This window comes from Oncorhynchus kisutch, linkage group LG7, assembly GCF_002021735.2.
Source record: "Oncorhynchus kisutch isolate 150728-3 linkage group LG7, Okis_V2, whole genome shotgun sequence".
Lineage (NCBI taxonomy): Eukaryota > Metazoa > Chordata > Actinopteri > Salmoniformes > Salmonidae > Oncorhynchus > Oncorhynchus kisutch.
This window is the reverse complement of record NC_034180.2, coordinates 28,734,176-28,758,163: the sequence shown is the minus strand read 5'-3', so window position 1 is coordinate 28,758,163 and position 23,988 is coordinate 28,734,176. Positions and strand designations below refer to the sequence as shown.

At 40.2% G+C, this 23,988-nt stretch overlaps 1 protein-coding gene across 1 annotated transcript in view; it reads right to left on the bottom strand.

Annotated features, from left to right (window-relative positions):
• Positions 1-8,411: 8,411 nt before the first annotated feature.
• Positions 8,412-23,988, bottom strand: part of ldah (lipid droplet associated hydrolase) — a 64,979-nt gene continuing 49,402 nt past the window's right edge. The window contains exons 5-7 of the mRNA XM_031828804.1: positions 20,810-21,050; positions 13,375-13,457; positions 8,412-9,482 (exon numbers count right to left, since the gene is read on the bottom strand). Of these exons, the coding sequence (XP_031684664.1) occupies positions 9,288-9,482; positions 13,375-13,457; positions 20,810-21,050 (519 nt within the window). The 3' untranslated portion in view covers positions 8,412-9,287. The remainder of the gene's footprint in view (positions 9,483-13,374; positions 13,458-20,809; positions 21,051-23,988) is intronic.

Below are 23,988 nucleotides of genomic sequence, written 5' to 3'. Positions count from 1 at the left end.
CAAACAGCAACATGTGTTGGTCTTTGGATGTAAATTCCATCTATTCCATTTTATTTTAGAGTTCAGGCCAGAGTGGCATGTTAGCCTGCTGGTCCAAATACACTATATATACAAAAGTATGTGGACACCCCTTCAGGTGTATAAAATTGAGCACACAGCCATTTAATCTCCATAGACAAACATTGGCAGTAGAATGGCCTTACTGAAGAGCTCAGTGACTTTCAACACGGCACCGTCATAGGATGCCACCTTTCCAACAAGTCAGTTCGTCAAATTTCTGCCCTGCTAGAGCTGTAAGTGCTGTTATTGTGAGGGGAAATGTCTAGGAGCAACAACGGCTCAGCCGCGAAGTGGTAGGCCACACAAGCTCACAGAACGGGACCGCTGAGTGCTGAAGCGCGTAAAAATCATCTGTCCTCGGTTGCAACACTCTCTACCGAGTCCCAAACTGCCTCTGGAAGCAACGTCAGCACACTAACTGTTTGTCTGGAGCTTCATGAAATGGGTTTCCATGGCAGAGCAGCTGCACACAAGCCTTAAATCACCATGCGCAATGCCAAGCATCGTCCGGAGTTGTGTAAAGCTCGCTGGCATTGGTCTCTGGAGCAGTGGAAACACGTTCTCTGGAGTGATGAATCACGCTTCACTATCTGGCAGTCCAACGGACGAATCTGGTTTTGGCAGATGCCAGGAGAACGCTACCTGCCCCAATGCATAGTGCCAACTATAAAGATTGGTGGAGGAGGAATAATGGTCTTGGCTGTTTTTCATGGTTCGGGCTAGGTCCCTTAGTTCCAGTGAAGGGAAATCTTAATGCTACATCCAACAATGCCATTCTAGATGATTCTGTGCTTCCAAATTTGCAGAAAAACGAGGTCCCATACAGAAATGGATAGTCAAGATCGGTGTGGAAAAACTTGACTGGCTTGCACAGAGCCCTGACCTCAACTCCATCGAGCACCTTTGGGATGAATTGGAACGCTGACTGCGAGCCAGGCCTAATAGCCCAACATCAGTGCCGGACCTAACTAGGCTGTTATAGCAGCAACAGGCAAAGCAACCCCAATTTAATGCCCAAGATTTGAGAATGAGATGTTCCATGAGCAGGTGTCTACATACTTTTGGTCATGTAGTGTATGTTTGTGCTTTAGCCAACTCTTCCCTGCCGTGTTTGTTCATTGTCATTCCAAACATACAGGAATCACAGCAAGAAATAAGTTATTACCTGCTTTTCAAAGGTGGTAATTAAGTGTAAATTCCCCACTGTATATTATTTCACAAATCCCAGTGGAATCACAATAATACAAGGTAACTAAATATGCACAGTCAACACATAGGAAACAAAACCACTTGCAAAGTGTAAACTAGGCACAGATCATATGTGGTGTCCCTAGGAGAGAACTCCCTTGCAGATATTTCATAGTATTAGTGAAAGAGATCAGCCTTTTTCTTCACACTCTCTCTGTAATATATTTAACGCTGTTTGTGGTAACGTCATATCACTGAGTTTCAGTTTAAATGTAATTATATTTCCTGTAATTCCAAGTCAAATTCAAACAAAGATTCTTGAACAGAATTTGAAATGACCAAACCATTCTGTCTGCATTGACCCCCGTGTGGTGTATCAAGATTGATATACATTTAGTTTTATTTCTTCAAATAGATATATTCCCATGTTTTTGCACAAAATGCAAATAGTTGATCATTTATGACTACAGACTAGTGCATTTCTAAGTACAGGAGTATTTGTACTGATATACAATTTGTGAGTCAAATGTAATGTACTAATTACCATATTTGAGTGTTTGCTTCTTTTGTTTGGAATTCTGTCTGTTAAAATATTTCATTTCATTTCTAACCAAAATCCAAAGCAGCTTTCATGCATTTTGTTCCACATGTTTTAGTCCAAACCAGAGATTGTTTATTTTTTACGGTTTTCTTTTACGGTTATGTTAAACCGATTTGGTTCTTTATGAATTAAAACAAAATCCTGCAAAACGGACTATAGTGACATTTTGAACAAAGGACTACGCTCAAAAACAAACAAGAAATCCTCTGCTTGTGTTATATTTTCAAACAGCAGAGGAAATTTAGTGGCACATCATTTCCAGGAGGCCGATACATGGCTATAATGCAACTCCCCAAACATCATTGAATTCACCTAACATACATTGATCAATAGCAATGTTCGAATCTTGAATTCACCTAACATACATTGATCAATAGCAATGTTCGAATCAACTTTCCAGAGTTTCTATTTAAATGTAAACATAAAACTGCCCAAACATTAAGAAAAAGGGGGTGTAATGATACAACTTCCTGTAAATTCCTGTTGCACATATTTTTGATGGAAACATGATTACTACCAAAGTTACCATCCTTTTTGAATATCTTTTCAACTGTAGTGACATTCTGCTCAGTGGAAAATAGTTACCATAAGAGCTTCTTGATTAGCGTGTATACCCTTTATCTAAATTACATCAATACGGCAAAGGATAATAAAACAAAAGTGGCAGGCAGAAAATAAACCCCAAAAGCTAATTTAGTCCAGAGAGTAGCTCCTTTGGTATGCTATGCCTTGATATTAGATACATTTGTATTTTTCTCCACTTTGTTTGTGTGCGTGTCCTATTACAGCTACTTTGTATGACTGTTTTTTTCTGCTTCTTTGTGATCCATAATGCCAAACACATTTTCATGAAAATGGCAGGACAAGGAAGTGATTGGGCTTTTCCATACTTCATTGCATGTTTACTTCAGCAAGCTTGTCTTAGCATGTCCATTGTCTTGAAATAGTATTCCCCCTGCACAGTTGTTACATTTTGTTGCACATTTTGCGACTCCACTCAACTTAAATCTGTTTGAAAATCTGTGGAAAGACAGTTTGTTGTAAATCAACGATCCCCATCCAACTTGACAAAGCTTGAGCAATTTTGCCAAGAACAATGGACACATGTTAGGATGTAGTGTTGAGTGTTGTAAAGATCATTGGGGGAAAATGGCTCAAAATCCTAGACTCTAACGCAACAAAAGGTGAAAGCTGTGCCATGGTTAGGATGGATGTTGTTTCAAGACTCATGGATGCTTCACGAGTACAAAGTGTTGTTGTGAACATCTGACCGACTCCTGGGTCGGCTTATCCAAGGATGGTCTGTTACAAAAGCAATGTGGGAGGTATTCTGACTTGAGATCTGCATGCTTGATTCTAATTTAACAATATCATCAGTTGCGGTTTGACCTGGGCAATGTTAAAGTTAGTAGCTGTTAACACTGACAAAATATATTTTGAGTTTTGTTTGTGTAAGAGCATTGGTTCGTTATTGAATTGGGATTCTGATATAAAATTCCAAGTACTTAACAACATCTATGCAATGTGTATTTCCCCATAATTCTGCTTTAACCTATTCAAATATGATGTCTTCCCCATGCTTTTCAAGGGAAATTCAATTAAAGGTAACCTTTTCCTTTTCATTCTCCTCCTTTCCACATTTATGGATTGGATTTATTGAATATTAGAGAGCATTTGATTTCTGGCAAGAAATGCAAATTGTATGAAAGTCCCCCATATATTTTTTAAAGACATGTAAGCTTCTGTATAAAGATCATTGTACAAGTAAAAGCTTGGTCAAGTTCATATTTTGTTGAGAAGGGAAATGTTTGAGATTTAACCGTTAGACGGCCATTCGTTTTATATGTGTTCATGTAAAATGCACTGTGTGTATGTATGTATGTATGTATGTATTCTATGGGTTATAAAGGTCTGTACATAATGTAATTGTAAATTAACTGTAAACAGCTCTTTTCTCTTTTGGAAATATTTTATAGTAGTATATATTTGAAAAAGTATATGTAAGCACACTTTTTATCCTCATTTTATGTTCACCAGTTTTTTTGTAAAGATTATTTTATTAAATATTGTATTCATAATAATATGAATAATCTTCCTTTGAGTCTTCCTGTAAGTGACTTTGAGAGTCTTAGTAATACAGGTTAGAGCAAAAACTGTGATAACCACGGTCTTCCCTGTATAGCAGAAGCTAGATTTGAAACACAGACTTTTTGACCTTGGGACAAAAAGAACCCACACAGTGCCTTCAGAAAGTATTCACACCCTTGGACTTTTAAAATGTTTTGTCGTCTTACAAAGTGGAATTAAAATGGATTTGTCCTTTTTTGTCAATGATCTACACAAAATACTCTGTAATGTCAAAGTGGAAGAAAAAATATATCATTTGTAAAAAATGCATGTAAAATAAAACACTAGTATATCTTGATTAGATTAGTATTCAACCCCCTGAGTCAATACATGTTAGAATCACCTGTGGCAATGATTACAGCTCTGAGTCTTTCTGGGTAAGCCTCTAAGAGTTTAGCACACCTGGATTGTACAATATTTGCATATTATTCTTTTTTAAATTCTTCAAGCTCAGTTAAGTTGGTTGTTGATCATTGCTAAAGAGCCATTTTCAAGTCTTGCCATATATTTTCAAGCCGATTTAAGTCAAAATTGTAAGTAGGCCACCCAGGAACATTCAACTCCAGTGTATGTTTGGCCTTGTGTTTTAGGTTATTGTCCTGCTGAAAGGTGAATTTGTCTCCCAGTGTCTGTTGGAAAGCAGACTGAACCAGGTTTCTCCTCTAGGATTTTACATGTGCTTAGCTCTATTACATGTATTTTTTTACCTAAAAAAACTCCCTAGTGCTTACCGATGACAAGCATACACATAGTATGATACGGCCACCACCATGCTTAAAAATATGAAGAGAGGTACTCAGTGATGTTTTGTGTTGGATTTGCCCCAAATAGAATGCTTTGAATTCAGGAAATGAAGTTAATTTCTTTGCCACATTTTTTGCAGTTTTACTTTAGTGCCTTATTGCAAATAGGATGCATGTTTTAGAATATTTGTACTCTGTACAGTGTTCAGTCTTTTCACTCTGTCATTTAAGTTAGTAATGTGGAGTAACTACAATGTTGTTGATCCATCCTCAGCTTTCTGTTATCACAGCCATTAAACTTTGTAACTGTTTTAAAATCACCATTGGCCTCAATGAAATCCCTGAGCGGTTTCCTTCTTCTCCGGCAATTGAGTTAGGGAAGGACGACTGTATCTTTGTAGTGACTGGGTGTATTGATACACCATCCAAAGTATAATTAATAACTTCACCATGCTCAAAGGGATATTCAATGCCTGCTTTTTTAAATAGGTGCCCTTCGTTGCGAGGCATTGGAAAACCTTCCCGGTCTTTGTGGTTGAATCTATGTTTGAAATACACTGCTCGACTGAGGGACCGTACAGATAATTGTATGAGGTAGTCATTAAAAAAATCACGTTAAACACTATTATTGCACAAAGTGTTCATGCAACTTATTATGTGACTTGTTAAGCACATTTTTACTCATTAACTTATTTAGGCTTGCCATAACAAAGGGGGTTGAATACTTATGGACTCAAGACAATTCAGCTTTTCATTTGAATTAATTTGTAAACATATCAAAAAAACATAATTCCACTTTGACATTGTAGGCACAACATAATGTGGAAAATGTTGAGGGGTGTGAATACTTTCTTCAGGCACTGTAGTTGTTGTGGGATTTTGAAATTAAATGATGTAATTTTGTTATAAACATTTGAGGAAGGCTGAAAATAAGCTACTGTATCAATGTCAAAAGAAAACATAACAAAGGGAAACAATTAAAGGGACTTTGTAAAATGATGATTTGTTGCAGACGATGGTGGAACAGGAGAAATACAGAATATTTCAGGGTATTTTTTTGTCCCCACAAGGGGACCTGCACCACTAAGGAGACATAACACAGTAATGCTTGTTTGATTTTGCCACAGTTTAAACCACCAGGGCAGGATTACTCCATTTCCCGCCACAAAATACCCTTGTCTCATGGTTTAAATCAAGGATAAGTTAATTAAGGGGTTTTGTCATTCCTTTTGATGGGGCCAAAGAGGGAGATTAAAGTAGGCTTGGTTTACACAGGGATTCTTTCCTCCAATGTCTCCACAATGCAGCTGGTGATGGTTTTCTCTAGGGAGATGTTTCCCTCTATGTTTTCCATAAGTAAAAACTAGCATGGGGTTTGGGTTGGGTAAGATATGACATCTACCTAAAGCAGATCTTTGATAGAGCAAGCACAGGCACCCTGGCCATCAGTCCATGGTCAATGCCAAGTCCATTCACAGAAAAATCTAAACGATGACCACGAGGGATATGTGTGTAGCAATGTGTAGCCAATGCTCAGACCAAGATTTAGTCCTCAGAACTTCCATGGAGTTCAATCCATTGGTGTCATTCCTGAGCTTGAGTTGATTTAAATCAAGCAAAAACAAAATATTAACTACTTCAAAAAACATTTAGATTTTAGTTGACTTTCCCCTAAGGCAAATTAAGAACCTTTTCTTTTTTATAGTCCTAGAATTTGAAAGCCTTCAGATGTCAGCAAGCTCAACACATCCTTCCTAACCCAAAAAGGGCTGACAGCTTACTCTGACAAAAGCAAACTCTTACTTCCAAGATTAGTATTTTTTTTGTCAAATAACTGATTTTGTTTTTTGTATTCAAAACTCAAAGAGATCGCCTTCACTTAAGCAGTCAATAAATTGTAAAATTCCAATAATTTTCCAGGTTCAGAAAAACTTACATTAAAGTACTGCAATTCTGGCAATGTTAATACACTGTGAGAAACTCATTTTGAGATCAGGTCCCCTCTGTCCATATAATCATATTAAATTAAGATTTAAAAGGCAAAACCGATCAGAACTCCTACTCTGAGACTCTTTATAGAGGCCCTGGAGTGTTTTTGGTGCCTGCCTCTGTAAAACACGACTGAGGGAAATGCCACTTCATCTTCAGAATGGGGATAATTGTCCTGAATCAGCTCTTGTGTGTTTTGGCTGCACATGTCTGTCTCTATTGCCATCTTGTTGTACTTTTATGGAAGAAATTGACTATTTAACCCCTCCTTCTAAGAGGCGGAAAAAAGTCACAGGATTTTCTGAACTGTGGGCAATTAGATATAAAGGGACCATGCCATGGCTTTAAAAGGGTATGCTGAAATGTCAGAGCAAATATTAACTCACACACCACTACATTGTCTTTCTTTGTGGAGCTGGGAAATAGAATTTAAAAACCCAATAGTTAGTCATCAATGATACATTACTTTGTCTCACAAATTCAATTTTTTTTCAAAGGAAATGTGAAAGTAGAGGCACTGCAATCACAAAGCAAGTCAATGGACGTGAAAGAACATATATTCCCCAGATAAATACTTGTCCTTAATTTATTTAAATAAAAAATATTTACATAGCTTTTGTTCTATCACTTTTTAATAATTATATATAAAAGTTTTAACACCTACTCATTCCAGGGATTTTCTTCATTTTTTTGTCATCAAGGCAAAGAGTGGTTACTTTGAAGAATCTAAAATCTAAAATATATTTTTGGTTACTACATGATTCCATGTGTGTTATTTCATGGTTTTGATGTATTCACTATTATTCTACAATGTAGAAAATAGTAAAAATAAAGAAAAACCCTGGAATGAGGTGGTGTGTCCAAACTTTTGACGAGTACTGTATATATTTAATTTCATATTTTTCATGACAATTACAAAACATTTAGTTAATACAGAGTACATAATGATTAGTCATTTAAAGCAATATAATCTAAAGTAATGTAAAACCAAATTTACACATGAGCACAACTCAAAAAACATTTTTTGTAGAGGATCAACCACCAATTGCTTTGTTTAATGAATTTCTGTTAGTCTCTGTATCTGAAATCCTTTCTACTGCATTGCAGTCGTGACTAGGATGAACGAAACCCCATCTAGTAACTCTCTCTCCCTCTCCACCCAGATCTCATCCATCACACTGGTATAAACAACATTAGTCTCAGTGTGTATTCAACAGGAGCCTAAGCTTCAGATAACACTAAGCCTTCCATATTCATTTGCATTTCAAAATGGGCAGATATCAAATACATCCAGACAACTAATAAACCAAGATTCCCCATCAAACACGTAAATTAAGAAAGGCTTTTTGAAGAGCTTTTCTGTAAATGGTTACATCACCAGTGGCTGGTGGCCAACAGTGGAAGGAGTGCTCGGTCAGAGGTTGGAGGTCAAAGATGAACACTAAGTCGGCAGATTCCTTTGTCAGAAATAGACTTTCTTAGACTTCCAAAATATAGGAAATCCAACTTTAGATGGAGTTAAACTTTTGAAATGATGAGCATGCCTTTTTGTTATTTCATCACAGATTTATTGCTAAATTCAATCAAACATGCACTAAAAACACATTGTTCCGGCACTGCACTGTAGGGCAGGAAATGGAGACAAGTTATCTGTATCAGGCTGTGTTGACAGAACACAGAAAAACATAAATCAAATAAAACCATTGAGTTGATCTGCCAACACATTTTGCCATGCGCAATCAAACATGTTCAACACGTGTCTGGAATAATTCAGAAACAGCATTCTTTCTTTCCATGCATCAGGAAAGCATGTTTGAGTTAATATGCCTTTGAGTTGGTTTGACATTAATGTGCATTTTTGCAAAACAAAAAGGATGTTGTTTTTGATTGAATAGTTACATTACAGGGTAATTAAGAACCTATGAACTAATCAAATGTATGAATAGATTCCAGCTGATTTCTCTTGGTCCTCTTCAGCAAACACATACCATTACTTTACAAAGTCAAGTATCACAATTGCCTGCCAACCCAACAGAAATTTGGTAACAAAAAATACATATTTATATGATTGGTGGTCCAATAAAGATATAACGCGATACGCAAATCAATACAATTAGAATTAATAATCGTATCAATGTTTTGGTCATTATGCATTACTTAGCTACACAGTATATTGAAATAAAAACACATTTTAAAATGTAAAATCGGGTAAGAAAACAGAGAGAACAAAGTTTTGGGGTCCAATGTCAAAATACAAGTCAATTTTGGGATTTTCATAAAAACTATGTGGTTGTTGAAGCCTACCTGATATCTCTGTAACTATAAGGCAGTGATGGTACAGTAGTGGCTATAATCACACGTTATAGCCTAGGGAACTGGTTTAGTGCTTAAAGAGCTTTGACAATGATTTGGACAAATATATTCATTCTTTCATTTCACTACCAGATGTCATCACTCCTTTAAAGTTTTACATGAATTTAGGTAACATAAACCGACAATATCATTATCCAATTGATATTTCGATGACAATTTCTTTAAATCACGGTCACACTGGCATGCTGCTTGGAGCGTATTTGAAACTAGCTCCATGTCTGCAAATCTTCGCGGATCCATTCAAAGATCATACCAGCCACTTCCTTTCCTGCGTCCAAGACGAAGGCATGACGAATTCCTCGACTACACAGTCTGATGTCTCCCTCTGGAAACTTCCTCTTGATCTCCTGATAATACTGCACAGGGCACCAGTGGTCACTGGCTCCATAGTAAAACACAAGCTGAACAGAGGAATGACAAAATATCCATAACTAACATAGCATTAACACTTTTCATTATGAATTTACAACTCCATTTGATCTGTGGATACACTTGGCACTAGAAGAGTCAAAGGTTTTCATTCACTTATTTTAATTCTCCTTTTTAACCGACAATGAATATGAATGAATATGAGAGAGAGAGAGAGAGAGAGAGAGAGAGAGAGAGAGAGAGAGAGAGAGAGAGAGAGAGAGAGAGAGAGAGAGAGAGAGAGAGAGAGACAAAGAGAGAGAGAGAGAGAGAGAGAGCCAAAGAGAGTGAGAGTGAGAGAGAGACAAAGAGAGAGAGAGAGAGAGAGAGAGAGAGAGAGAGAGAGAGAGAGAGAGAGAGAGAGAGAGAGAGAGAGAGAGAGAGAGAGAGATGGGCTCAATTCAGAATTTTGGAATTGACTCGCATTCACCTCATGAGTTGGCCACACCACATGGGATGTAGAATTTTAATTTGAGTGAAAGGAAGTAGAATTTAATTCAGTGAAATTCAAAGAAATTCTACTCAGTCATAAAACATGAGAGTTTCATTGAATCTGACAGGTCACACTTCCAGATACCAAAGAATACATCACTTTTCTCTGGAAACAGGGTTCATAATACTCCTTTAGCCTCAGTGCTAAAGAATAGGCTATTATATTTCCATCAACCATTTTGTTTGTTTGGCTTCTTTTTGAAGGGTCCGTGCTATTTCCCTGAATTCAATTATATTGCCTTTAATAAAAACTTAAATTCAAATTCAGTTCAAATACAATAATTTAATTGGAATATGTGAGGCATCCTCAATTTAATTCTGATTTGAGTACAACCCTGATAGAGAGAGTGGAAGGGGGATCCTTACAGTGACACCTGCTATTATAATCTGACCACACCCTCTGCACATCAACTATGAAGCAAGAGCTTATCTCCCTTTGATCAGCTTGAATGTGGCACTCACCTTTCCACTCTCTTTGAAAAGGAAGAAAAGGAGTATCTGCCATTTAATGTCTGGCTTTTGTCTTTACTGTGTATGTGTTTGTGTTTGAGAAAAAGAGAGTGTATGTGTGAGAATGTTATAGCTACAGAGAGTGTAACCCATAAAATATTCACATCTGCCAACAAGGAAACATTAAAACGTGAGGGTATATGAACAGCAGATTTATGAGGCTAATAAAATGGATCAACTGAGACATCTCTTAACTGCAGTTTGTAAGTGTTCCACTGCATTGGGCCAAGAGTCCTCAGGAGTTCAACACCTCCCTGTGAATAGGTAACGGGAAGGTAAATGGATGGTGTGTAGGAGGATATGTTGCAGGTCCTCCAGTAGTTTAAATGGGTCAGAGAGGGACTAACACTTTGAAGGACTGGCACATGGGAGAACTTCTGTCACTGTGTTTCAAACAACACCTTATATTAACATGCTGACTAGACCGGGCATGCGCGTGCATCCGCATGTGCCATTAGGCACATTTTGATTTTGTCCATCCCCAACAGACGTGATCAGGACAAGCATGTTGAAATATCAAAATGAACTCTGAACCAATTATATTAATTTGGGGACAGGTGGAAACACATGAAATATTAATGGACATTTAGATAGCTAGTTTGCTGTTGCTAGCTAATTTGTCCTGGGTTCATAAACATTGGGTTGTAATTTCACCTGAAATGCACAAGCTCCTTTTTTGGGGATTTTTGTAGAATTTTTTCCCATTTTGAGTCTTTTTGTGAGTTCTCTACTCCAACTAATAATCCACAGATAAAATGGGAAACCTCATTAGCTTCTAGTAATCTCCACCACCTTTTTTATTTTATTTTATTTTACTAGGCAAGTCAGTTAAGAACAAATTCTTATTTTCAATGACAGCCTAGGAACAGTGGGTTAACTGCCTGTTCAGGGGCAGAACAACAGATTTGTACCTTGTCAGCTCGGGGATTCGAACTTGCAACCTTTCGGTTACTAGTCCAACGCTCTAACCACTAGGCTACCCTGCCGCCCCTTTGACTGGAGTGTGGACCTCATTTCATCTTTCAATCACCTATGTGGGTATATGCTCCTAAAATCCAATGAGGAGATGGGAGAGGTGGGGTTTCCCAGGGCGTCAAGCATTAATCATAAAACCAAGTTCTATTTTAGCGCCTGGCTATGCAGACGCTCGTTGGCGTGCGAGCAATTTGGACTAAATTAATGAATAACATGTGTACATTTATTTCGCAACGCTCGCACACGCACTGCTCGCACACGCAATGCGGGTGAGTGTGGTCAGCATGTAACATGTCAGTCCATTTCTCAATATGTCCACCAGAGATGGTTTGTTTTACCGTCTGTATTCACCCTGTATCTATGGGTAAACTTTATCAAGCCCATATTGGGATGGAGTTATAGTGCATTCTTCAGACCCCTTCACTTTTTGCACATTTTGTTACGTTACAGCCTCATTCTAAAATGGATTCAAAAAGTTTTTTTTTTACATTTTAGCAAATGTATTAAAAATAAAAATATCACATTTACATAAGTATTCAGACCCTTTACTCAGTACTGTGTTGAAGCACCTTTGGCAGCGATTACAGCCTCGAGTCTTCTTGGGTATGATGCTACAAGCTTGGCACACCTGTATTTGGGGAGTTTCTCTCATTTTTCTCTGCAGATCCTCTCAAGCTCTGTCAGGTTGGATGGAGAGTGTCGCTGCATAGCTATTTTCAGGTCTCTCCAGAGATGTTCGAGTTCAAGTCCGGGCTCTGGCTGGGCCACTCAAGGACATACAGAGACTTGTCCCGAAGCCACTCCTATGTTGTCTTGGCTGTGTGCCTAGGGTCTTGTCCTGTTGGAAGGTGAACCTTCACCCCAGTTGGAGGCCCTGAGAGCTCTGGAGCAGGATTTTATCAAGGATCTCTCTGTACTTTGTGCCGTTCTTCTTTTCCTCGATCCTGAATATTCTCCTAGTCCCTGCTGCTGAAAAACATCATGCTTCACTGTAGGGATGGTATTGGCCAGGTGATGAGTGGTGCCTGGTTTCCTCCAGACGCGATGCTTGACATTCAGGCCAAAGAGTTCAATCTTGGTTTCATCAGACCAGAGAATCTTGTTTCTCATGGTCTGAGTGTCCTTTAGGTGCCTTTTGGCAACTCCAAGAGGGCTGTCATGTGCCTTTTACTGAGAAGTGGCTTCCGTCAGGCATCTCTACCATAAAGACTTGATTGGTGGAGTGCTGCAGAGATGGTTCCAACTCTGGAGCTCTGTCAGAGGGACCATTGGGTTCTTGGTCACCTCCCTGACCAAGGCCCTTCTCCCCCGATTGCTCAGTTTGGCCGGGTGGCCAGCTCTAACTTCTTCCATTTAAGAATGGTGGAGGCCACTGTGTTCTTGGGGACCTTCAATGCTGAAGAAATTTTTTGGTACCCTTCCCCAGATCTGTTACCCGACACAACCCTGTCTCTGAGCTCTACGGACAATTCCTTCACCCTCATGGCTTGGTTTCTACTCTGACATGCACTGTCAACTGTGGGACCTTATATAGACAGGTGTGTGCCTTTCCAAATGTCCAATCAATTGAATTTACCACAGGTGGACTTTAATCAAGTTGTACAACTTAAGGTTGTACCAGTTGTATTCGGCGCATGTGACTAATACATTGTTTTTGTTGATTTGATCTCAAGGATGATCAATGGAAACAGGATGCACCCAAGCTCAATTTTGAGTCTCATAGCAAAAGGGTCTGAATATCTATGTAAATAAATAAAAATAAATAAAACATGTATTTCATCGATTTTAGAATAAGGCTGTAATGTAACGAAATGTGTAAAAAGTGAAAGGGTCTGAATACTTTCAGAATGCACTGTATATTCCAACAAGATCACAATAAACATTAAATATATACTGAATGTTTCCTACCTTGTCAAGGTTTTGATTGATGGTGAAGTTGTCTCTCTCCAGAACTTCCAACATCTCTTGACTCCCCATGTACATAGCATTGGCTGAAATAAAACAAGTCACATAATTAAGCTGTTGTTATCATACTCGATGGCCAGTTTATTAGGTTAGGGTTAGGTTCATAAAACTAGGGCATGGCTCGCTATATAAAGCAGGCAGACAGGCATGAAAGCATTCAGTTACTGTCAGATTGAACGTTAAAATGGGCAAAACGAGTGACCTAGGAATGGTATAATTGTTGGTGCCAGGTACGCCGGTTCCAGTATCTCAGAAACGGCCGGGCCTCCTGGGCTTTTCACAAACGACAGTGTCTAGGGTTTACCGAGAATGGTGTGACAAACGTAAAACATCCAGTCAGCGGCAGTCCTGTGGGCGAAAACAGCTTGTTGATGAGAAAGGTCGAAGGAGAATGGCAAGAATCTGTGCAAGCTAACAGGCGGGCCACTAACAGGCGGGCCACGAACAGGCCAATAACGGCGCAGTACAACAGTGGTGTGCAGAACGGAATCTCGGATCACACAACTCTTCGGTCCTTGTCACGGATGGGCTATTGCACCGGGTTCCACGCCTATCAGCTAAAAACAAGAAGAAGGGGCTCCAGTGGGCAGGCGATCACCAACACTGGACAATTGAGGAGTGGAAAAACATTGCCTGGTCCGACGAATCCCGGTTCCTGTTTCGTCATACCGATGGCAGAGTCAGGATTTGACGTAAGCAGCATGAGTCCATGGCCCCATCCTGCCTGGTGTCAACGATACAGATGGTGTAATGGTGTGGGGAATGTTTTCCTGGCACACGTTAGGTCCCTTGATACCAATTGAGCAACATTTGAACGCCACAGCATATCTGAACATTGTGCATCCCTTCATGCTACAGGGGTCCGACCGGGTACTTGATGGGTGTACCTAATAAACTGGCCACTGAGTGTATAACACTGTTCCTTCTATTTTCTCAAGCTGTAAAAACACAGACAGACATGTAGTATCACACAGGCATGTGTAGTATCATTGTTTTAACATTCAACAAAAATTTGAAGAGTACGAGGACTAAGAAATCAGAGATTAATGTATCCCCCCCAATTATCTATCTCAATCTTACACAGCTGGAAAATATAATAGGGAAGAACATGGATGGCTCATTGGATACCAGAAATGATAACGGTAAAAATGTGAGTGAAAGATGGGGAAAACCCTCACCAGAGAGCAGTGTAACTCAATGCCTTTGATTCTACGTTCCATTACATTTCCCTTTCAGCAGCATGAACTTTTTATTAAAAACATTAGTCGAGGGACACTTTTTTTTTTTTTAAAGCTGCACTCGCTGGAAAATATTGCTGCTATTTCAGAAGTTTTGAGAGTCCATCAATAATTCAGACACGCAAGCTGCACACACACAAACACACACAAAATCATCGAACCGAATAGCTAATTTCTGCTCAACACAATGATTCAAGGAAATGTTCAGTGAGAGTAATCTCTAGGTTGTACTCAGTGGGTGGTTGGGGAGGAATATATGGATGAGAAAACTGTTAATATCCTGTACGAATATCCTCCTGTCCTGTGAGTGATCACTCACGCCTATCTCCTCACTGCCACGGTCCCTTTCTGGATGAGGTGGTGGCAGTGGGGGGTTTGTGTGTGTGTGTCTGTGTATGGAAGGGGGAGGGGGGATTCAGGTCCCCATAGCTAGCCACTCATATTTCCATCTTTTGCTGTTCCGAGGAGGAGGAAGCGAATGTCCGTTTGCAAATCTGCACCACTTGTGCGCATATTAATCATAATCTGTGAGCGGCGTCGCCTTGTGTTGTGGAGTGCCGGCTTTGAAGCGCTTTGTACCTGGCACAGGACTGGAGAGAAAGAATGCTTTTCTTACTCCAAAGGCCAAGGGTGAGAGGCAGAAAGAGTGAAAGACGAAAATTTCCAAGTCAGTAAAGAGGGTGTGATTCTTTCATATAGCACTGGTTTGTTTAGTCTTTGAGGTAATTTCCTACATTTTGAGGGTTTAGCCCAGGGTTGTAAGGCAGCTTGTACGTCTCCCAGAGATCCCGGTGAGTTGGGGGTTTCAACAGCTTCACAGCAACAAGAGGGACACACTTAGCTCTCTGATTTATGCTGCAGAGGGATGGCCAACAGGAGAGAACGGCCTAGTGAATGCAGGCATTGTGTGTGTCAATTTGTGCAAAAACTGTGCGACACACTGCAACCTGAAGGATCTCAACAGATGTGCTGCACATATGTTTCTGAAAATACAGTCTCCCTTGAAAATTAAATCAAAATGTGATATTATATTACCATCTGGCTATTTAATAAGCAATTCAATTGTACATCCAAGATGAGTCAATCATAGCTTCTGTGAGACTGTGCTTTCAGACACTCAAGACAGGGGGGGGGTGAAACAATTATAGATCGAATGATAGGAAACATTGAAACCTCACCGTAACCCTGTCTCAATCAACATCTAGCTGTCTAGAAAAACTCAACCAGTAACTCCTGTTTGTGAGACATCTTGAGGTGCTGCCCCGGGTCTTTATGGGCTACTTCCTACATTCCACACACATTTTTAACTATCTCCGTAAATCTTCACTCTCTGTAAAATCCAGCTTTTTCTGAGTGTGTAAATTACTTCATGATAGCATCCCCTTGGTTCCAAAGGTCTTTAACCTTGTCAAGCTGAATACTTTCTCTTCCCACCATTGTGTAATTACTCATAAATGGTTAATCTACTTCCATTTAGTTACACAGCCTTACTGTTGCATATGGAGCAATACTACATCAAAATAAATTATTCCTCTTTGATGGTATGCACATTTGACATTGTGGCTTTAAGTAAAAAATGCATTGAGTATTCACCGAAACCAACTAGATGCTGTTTCAGGTAGATGTTATACTATTTTGGGAGAATATACTATACTGTATATGGTGATATAGGAAAAACCAACCTCAATGCAAATACACCTTGATTTCAAAGCCTTTAGGCATTTGGGTTGGGTGATGTTTGATCTCTCACAAATGGCCAGTTATCTGCGTATTATGACAGAAAACAAAATCTGTACCCCCTTCTTCCGTGCGTAGCCATGGTGACTCATGTGTACCTGCCGATATCAGCAATATCATGTTTAAAATATTCTGTTCACCCCAGTCACTCACATGTCAAGTTTGAGCATAGTAACCTCTAGGCTACGTTCCTGGTCTTTCTGTAACACATGACTGAGGACAGAATCCTAACTTGAGGAAGTCAAGGTAAATCATGCATCAATGTCAATGGAAGACTTGTGATGCAGCTTGAGTTGCATGTAAGTAAAGATGAATTAGAGCACAGTAAGGAAAACAGATGGGATGACAAAGAGAGTAAGAGTAATAGGAACTTAGCAAGAGAGAGAGAGAGAAACAGAGAGAGAGTGTGTGTGTGTGGGGGGGGGGGGGGTGAGCTAAGGGGAGGGAGAATCCAACCTGTCCATGAGATCTGTTGGGGGAGACATCCCCAGCTGTAGCAAGCTCCCTTATCTCTAGCAGTGGAGTTGGGGGGTGGATGGGGGGGGGGGGGGTTGTACTTGGTAGGGCATGGCATTCCAGCCCAATTTACAGATCCTCACACATGTGGCTCGTTAGTGACTGGCTGAGGAGATAAGACCAGAGAGAATCAGCAGCACAGATCCCAGATCAGATTGAAACTCTCACTGCTGCTGCCAGCACTAATAAGTAGCTACAGTGCCTTACTATAGCGAAACACTCCCACCTGAAACAGGCTATCTTGCTGTTTTTGTGAGGTTGTAATCTACCTGTAGCATAACATCGATTTTATAACAAATAAAATCTCATGCAATCAGCAAAGACCAGTACAATGAGGAAGTTGAGAAGTCCAGTCACATTTACCCTGTGTTTAGGTAATGATGGCAAAACATTACACATATCAAAGAAAGTTAGTGCAAGACTTTCTCTTCGTGCTGCACATCTCTCTTCCCAGTATGGAGTACGTGGAGAGGATATTGTTCACTGTGTTACTTGGACTTCCTTAAGAAGAAAAAAGGCCAGTCTCCCTCCAGCTGAGTGATGACATTGCTCTACCTGGTGCAAGGTTGCCTGCTTTGAGGAGTTTAATCCCCTTCCTGCTGTGCTCCTGATGTATATGCTGCTAACTCTGTTCCACTTGGCCCCAGAGTCTGAAGAGACAGGCTGTGGAGTCAGTCTCTGACTAGATTGCCAACTCACCAGCAAACAGGATGAATACCAGCAACAAGCAAAGGCATGCAGGAATGAGAGAACAATGAGATGTGTTCAAATAATCTGAAGAACAAACAAATATTGTTTTCCAAGAGACAGATGGGTGGGATGGAATGTCTGTGACACAGTTCAGTTAATAAGTAAGCTATACTTACTAAATAAATCAAATGAATACTTCAAACAATAAAGTGTGAACACAATTCTATACATTTCCTATTGTATAATAATTGGCATTAGGCTACAATTTATGGTCAACTCAATTGTCTAGAGCAGTACAAGCTAAGAAATGGGGTACAGACTATTGCTTTCCCTTCAAAGCTGTATAAGAATGGTGGCGGCCTGTGACTGCTACTGCTATTGAGCACCCAGAACCCTCCTTCAGCACCAAAACATCAACGTTCTCTGCTTCTTTGCGAGGGATTTCAGAAAAAATAAACGCTGAAATGTACGCAGGAAATTCCATCTAATCGCAACATGTTTTGTTAATTAGGCCTGTCAACTGGCCATTTATTATATACTGTATGTAACACATGACAGAGAACCATCTGTAGCCAAGGGCCAATGTTCAATAGCGCAACACCAATAAGGAACAACTCTATTCCACCTTGCCTTTAGAAATCAAAGAAAAATGATCTTCTCTTTCGAAAAAAGGTATAAAACCATTAAGAATTTAGGTTGTTTAAAGCCTTATTTAACTAGTCCGAATATAATTAATTGAGCAAACGCAAAGCATTTTGACCATGAGGGAATAAAAATTCCAAAAGCAAATTAAAGGGAAGTGCTAATGATAAGAAACATGCTCAACAGAGGCAAGAAGAAGAAGAGGCTTTCTAACCTCACAGGAGAGACTGAGGGCATGGCTACTTGCTGAAGAGACCTTTTTTGGCATAGGCCCTCGGGCCGCCACAACATCAATCTCTCCCCTCCCAGGACAGACGGTGGGGGAAAACACAGCGCACTTCAAATCCGAGGGAAAGAGAGAGTGAGCTTTCCTCCACTCTGTGCAGGAAGGAGGGATGGCTGGCTCTTCTCCTCCTCCAAGGAGCGGTCTTAATTACTCCTGCTTATACCCATACCCCAGCAATCATCTGGCAAATAAAGAGGGGATATATTCTAGGAGTTCTAATAAATAACATATAATCTCTGACAGTGAAATATGCCATCCTCCTCTTGGCAGCCACTCCCGGCTGGGATTATCTTTGCTTTATATAAACCTAATTACAAACATCGTATCTCCTGATGCTACAGTAATGTATGCCTTCGTGTGCCAAAACGGAGATACTTTCTTTCTTCGTTCAAAAGACTGGATAATGCAACATGAGATTCACACACAACGTTTTATGGGGGAAGTCACTACTGGATAAAAGAGGACACTGTAGGAGAATATACACATACAGTTGAAGTCGGAAGTTTACATAAACTTAGGTTGGAGTCAATAAAACTCCTTTTTCAACCACTCCACAAATTTCTTGTTAACAAACTATCGTTTTGGCAAGTTGGTTAGAACATCTACTTTGTGCATGACACAAGTCATTTTTCCAACAATTGTTTACAGACAGATTCACTGTATCACAATTCCAGTGGGTCAGAAGTTTACATACATTAAGTTGACTGTGCCTTTAAACAGCTTGGAAAATTCCAGAAAATGTCATGGCTTTAGAAGCTTCTGCTAGGCTAATTGACATAATTTGAGTCAATTGGAGGTGTACCTGTGAATGTATTTCAAGGCCTACCTTCAAACTCAGTGCCTCTTTGCTTGACATCATGGGAAAATCAAAAGACATCAGCCAAGACCTCAGGAAAAAAAATCTAGACCTCCACAAGTCTGGTTCATCCTTGGGAGCAATTTCCAAATGCCTGAAGTTACCATGTTAATCCTTACAAGCAATAGTACGCAAGTATAAACACCATGAGACCACGCAGCCGTCCAACCGCTCAGGAAAGAGAAGCGTTCTGTCTCCTAGAGATGAACGTACTTTTGTGCGAAAAGTGAAAATCAATCCCAGAACAACAGCAAAGGACCTTGTGAAGATGCTGGAGGAAACAGGTACAAAAGCATCTATATCCACAGTAGAATGAGTCCTATATCGACATAACCTGAAAGGCCGCTCAGAAAGGAAGAAGCCACTGCTCCAAAACCGCTATAAAAAAGCCAGACTACGGTTTGCACCTGCACATGGGGACAAAGATCGAACTTTCTGGAGAAATGTCCTCTGGTCTGAGGAAACAAAAATAGAACTGTTTGGCCATAATGACCATCGTTATGTTTGGAGGAAAAAGGGGGAGGCTTGCAAGCCGAAGAACACCATCCCAACTGTGAAGCACGGGGGTGGCAGCATCATGTTGTGGGGGTGCTTTGCTGCAGGCGGGACTGGTGCACTTCACAACATAGATGGCATCATGAGGAAAGACAATGATGTGGGTATATTGAAGCAACATCTCAAGACATCAGTCAGGAAGTTAAAGCTTGGTCGCAAATGGGTCTTCCAAATGGACAATGACCACAAGCATACTTCCAAAGCTGTGGCAAAATGGCTTAAGGACAACAAAGTCAAGGTATTGGAGGCCATCACAAAGCCCTGAAACCTATAGAACATTTGTGGGCAGAACTGAAAAGGCGTGTGTGAGCAAGGAGGCCTACAAACATGACTCAGTTACACCAGCTCTGTCAGGAGGAATGGGCCAAAATTCACCCAACTTATTGTGGGAAGCTTGTGGAAGGCTACCCGAAACATTTGACCCAAGTTAAACAATTTAAAGGCAATGCTAAAAAAAACGAATTGAGTGTATGTAAACTTCTGACCCACTGGGAATGTGATGAAATAAATAAAATAAATCATTCTCTCTACTATTATTCTGACTTTTTACATTCTTAGAATAAAGTGGTGATCCTAACTGACCAAAGACAGGGAATTTTTACTAGGATTAAATGTCAGGAATTGTGAAAAACTGTGTTTAAATGTATTTGGCTAAGGTGTATGTAAACTTCCGACTTCAACTGTAATTGTGAGCATGTACAGACTATGGAAATTATAATATAGACAGGCCAAAATGTGATTGTCTTTACATGGACAGGTTAATCACTGTAGTTTGACAAAGCTTGAGTTCACTCGTTTCCCCTTCTTCTTTGGCTCTGAAGTTAAATGAAACTGAATTGAACAGAGGGAGAGACTCACCAGCGGTGTCCACATTAATGAGGCTAACAGTAGACGGCACGGTCGAGTGGTCCAATGAACGCAGCCCTCCGAAGACCAGCTTCACCATGAAGGCCTTGAGTACATCAGGTAGAAGAGAGAGGAGGAAGATGGGCAGGTAAGCCACATAGCGCAGGCGGCACAGCACCGGGGTCATGACCCTTCCCTGAGGGGTCGCCGCCATGCGCTCGATGGTGGGGAACAGCATCACTGACTTCACCACCTGCACAAGAACGTGTAGAAGAAAGGATGTTAGCAATACCCAACTTAAACCTCCTTCTTCTATGCATTAATTCAGTGTGTCTTACAATAAATATAGAAGCATACAGTGCCTTGCGAAAGTATTCGGCCCCCTTGAACTTTGCGACCTTTTGCCACATTTCAGGCTTCAAACATAAAGATATAAAACTGTATTTTTTTGTGAAGAATCAACAACAAGTGGGACACAATCATGAAGTGGAACGACATTTATTGGATATTTCAAACTTTTTTAACAAATCAAACTGAAAAATTGGGCGTGCAAAATTATTCAGCCCCCTTAAGTTAATACTTTGTAGCGCCACCTTTTGCTGCGATTACAGCTGTAAGTCGCTTGGGGTATGTCTCTATCAGTTTTGCACATCGAGAGACTGACATTTTTTCCCATTCCTCCTTGCAAAACAGCTCGAGCTCAGTGAGGTTGGATGGAGAGCATTTGTGAACAGCAGTTTTCAGTTCTTTCCACAGATTCTCGATTGGATTCAGGTCTGGACTTTGACTTGGCCATTCTAACACCTGGATATGTTTATTTTTGAACCATTCCATTGTAGATTTTGCTTTATGTTTTGGATCATTGTCTTGTTGGAAGACAAATCTCCGTCCCAGTCTCAGGTCTTTTGCAGACTCCATCAGGTTTTCTTCCAGAATGGTCCTGTATTTGGCTCCATCCATCTTCCCATCAATTTTAACCATCTTCCCTGTCCCTGCTGAAGAAAAGCAGGCCCAAACCATGATGCTCCCACTGTCAAACATGGTGGTGGGGATGGTGTGTTCAGGGTGATGAGCTGTGTTGCTTTTACGCCAAACATAACGTTTTGAATTGTTGCCAAAAAGTTCAATTTTGGTTTCATCTGACCAGAGCACCTTCTTCCACATGTTTGCTGTGTCTCCCAGGTGGCTTGTGGCAAACTTTAAACAACACTTTTTATGGATATCTTTAAGAAATGGCTTTCTTCTTGCCACTCTTCCATAAAGGCCAGATTTGTGCAATATACGACTGATTGTTGTCCTATGGACAGAGTCTCCCACCTCAGCTGTAGATCTCTGCAGTTCATCCAGAGTGATCATGGGCCTCTTGGCTGCATCTCTGATCAGTCTTCTCCTTGTATGAGCTGAAAGTTTAGAGGGACGGCCAGGTCTTGGTAGATTTGCAGTGGTCTGATACTCCTTCCATTTCAATATTATCACTTGCACAGTGCTCCTTGGGATGTTTAAAGCTTGGGAAATCTTTTTGTATCCAAATCCGGCTTTAAACTTCTTCACAACAGTATCTCGGACCTGCCTGGTGTGTTCCTTGTTCTTCATGATGCTCTCTGCGCTTTTAACGGACCTCTGAGACTATCACAGTGCAGGTGCATTTATACGGAGACTTGATTACACACAGGTGGATTGTATTTATCATCATTAGTCATTTAGGTCAACATTGGATCATTCAGAGATCCTCACTGAACTTCTGGAGAGAGTTTGCTGCACTGAAAGTAAAGGGGCTGAATAATTATGCACGCCCAATTTTTCAGTTTTTGATTTGTTAAAAAAGTTTGAAATATCCAATAAATGTCGTTCCACTTCATGATTGTGTCCCACTTGTTGTTGATTCTTCACAAAACTTCACATACAGTTTTGTATCTTTATGTTTGAAGCCTGAAATGTGGCAAAAGGTCGCAAAGTTCAAGGGGGCCGAATACTTTCGCAAGGCACTGTAGATAGTCCATGACATTCACAGACCTTCACCTAACTTCAGCTTTTTATGGCTTCAGTTTTAAAGATGGACTATTGCACTTTTTGGGCATCATGTTTTAATAAATACAATGAATTTGGTTTTGGATTTTTCCAAACTTTATGACAATGTGAAAGTATCTTATTGCAACATTCAGTCTAGAGTTAAAAGTTGTGTGCAACTCTAATGTTATGCTACACTAGTGCTGCCAGGGGGCACTATGTGAAGAAGGAGTTGCTTAAGTGGAGGAGCAAGACAAAACAGATGGAGAGAAAGAGAGACAAAGACAGAGAGAGAGAGAGAGAGAGAGACAAAGACCCAGAGAGAGCGAGAGAGAGAGAGAGAGAGATAAATAAATAAATTGTTGGTGAGAGCATGTGTGTCGTAGTGGTAGAATGAAAGCGGTAAAAGCGATGAGAGGTCCAGAAAAAGAGAGGGCGTGACATGGGCAACGCATGTGCTTACATGAACTGGAGAACAAATAAAAGAGGAGAGAGAAGAGAGATAGATACTGTATATAGATAGATAAATAAAATGAGAGTCAGAGAGAAAAGAAACCAGTCCTAGGAAACAGGAAGCACCTGCCACTGTTTGGCCAGCAGCAGACTGGAAGAGTGATAAACCTCAACATAACAGTCAGTCATCGACCCAGAGAGAGCAAGGATGTGAATATTATCCATCCTTTGTGGTTGCTGTATTTCTCTTTTTCTTACCAGTTCAAAGCAGGGATTGATAAACTAGATCCAGAGATCCTTATGGGGACCCGGAGGTTTAACTCCTTTTCAAGGACTGCACCAGGGACATAAGGAATGGATGGAGAGGTGGGCAGAAGGATAGGTTTAAATTTAGGGGTAAAAGGAGCGAAGAGAGGGAAAGAGAGAGACAACGAGGGAGGAAGAGAGAAAGGCCATCCTCCAATGTGAGTGAAAAAAACTCACTACATGGGGAGGGGGACGGGGGCAAGCAACCACATATTAAGAGATAACATAATAGCATGCATTAACAGTGATCTACTACTGTGAAACCTGTGACGTTCATAGTTTACCACAGTATGAGTCATAATACCCATAAAACCTAGCGGTCAAACACGGAAATGGTTCCAATCGTTTTTCCACCATTCATTTTATCTATTGTGGATTTAACAAACACTTCAAATAAGACTGTGTTTCGTGTAGGCTTACCCTGG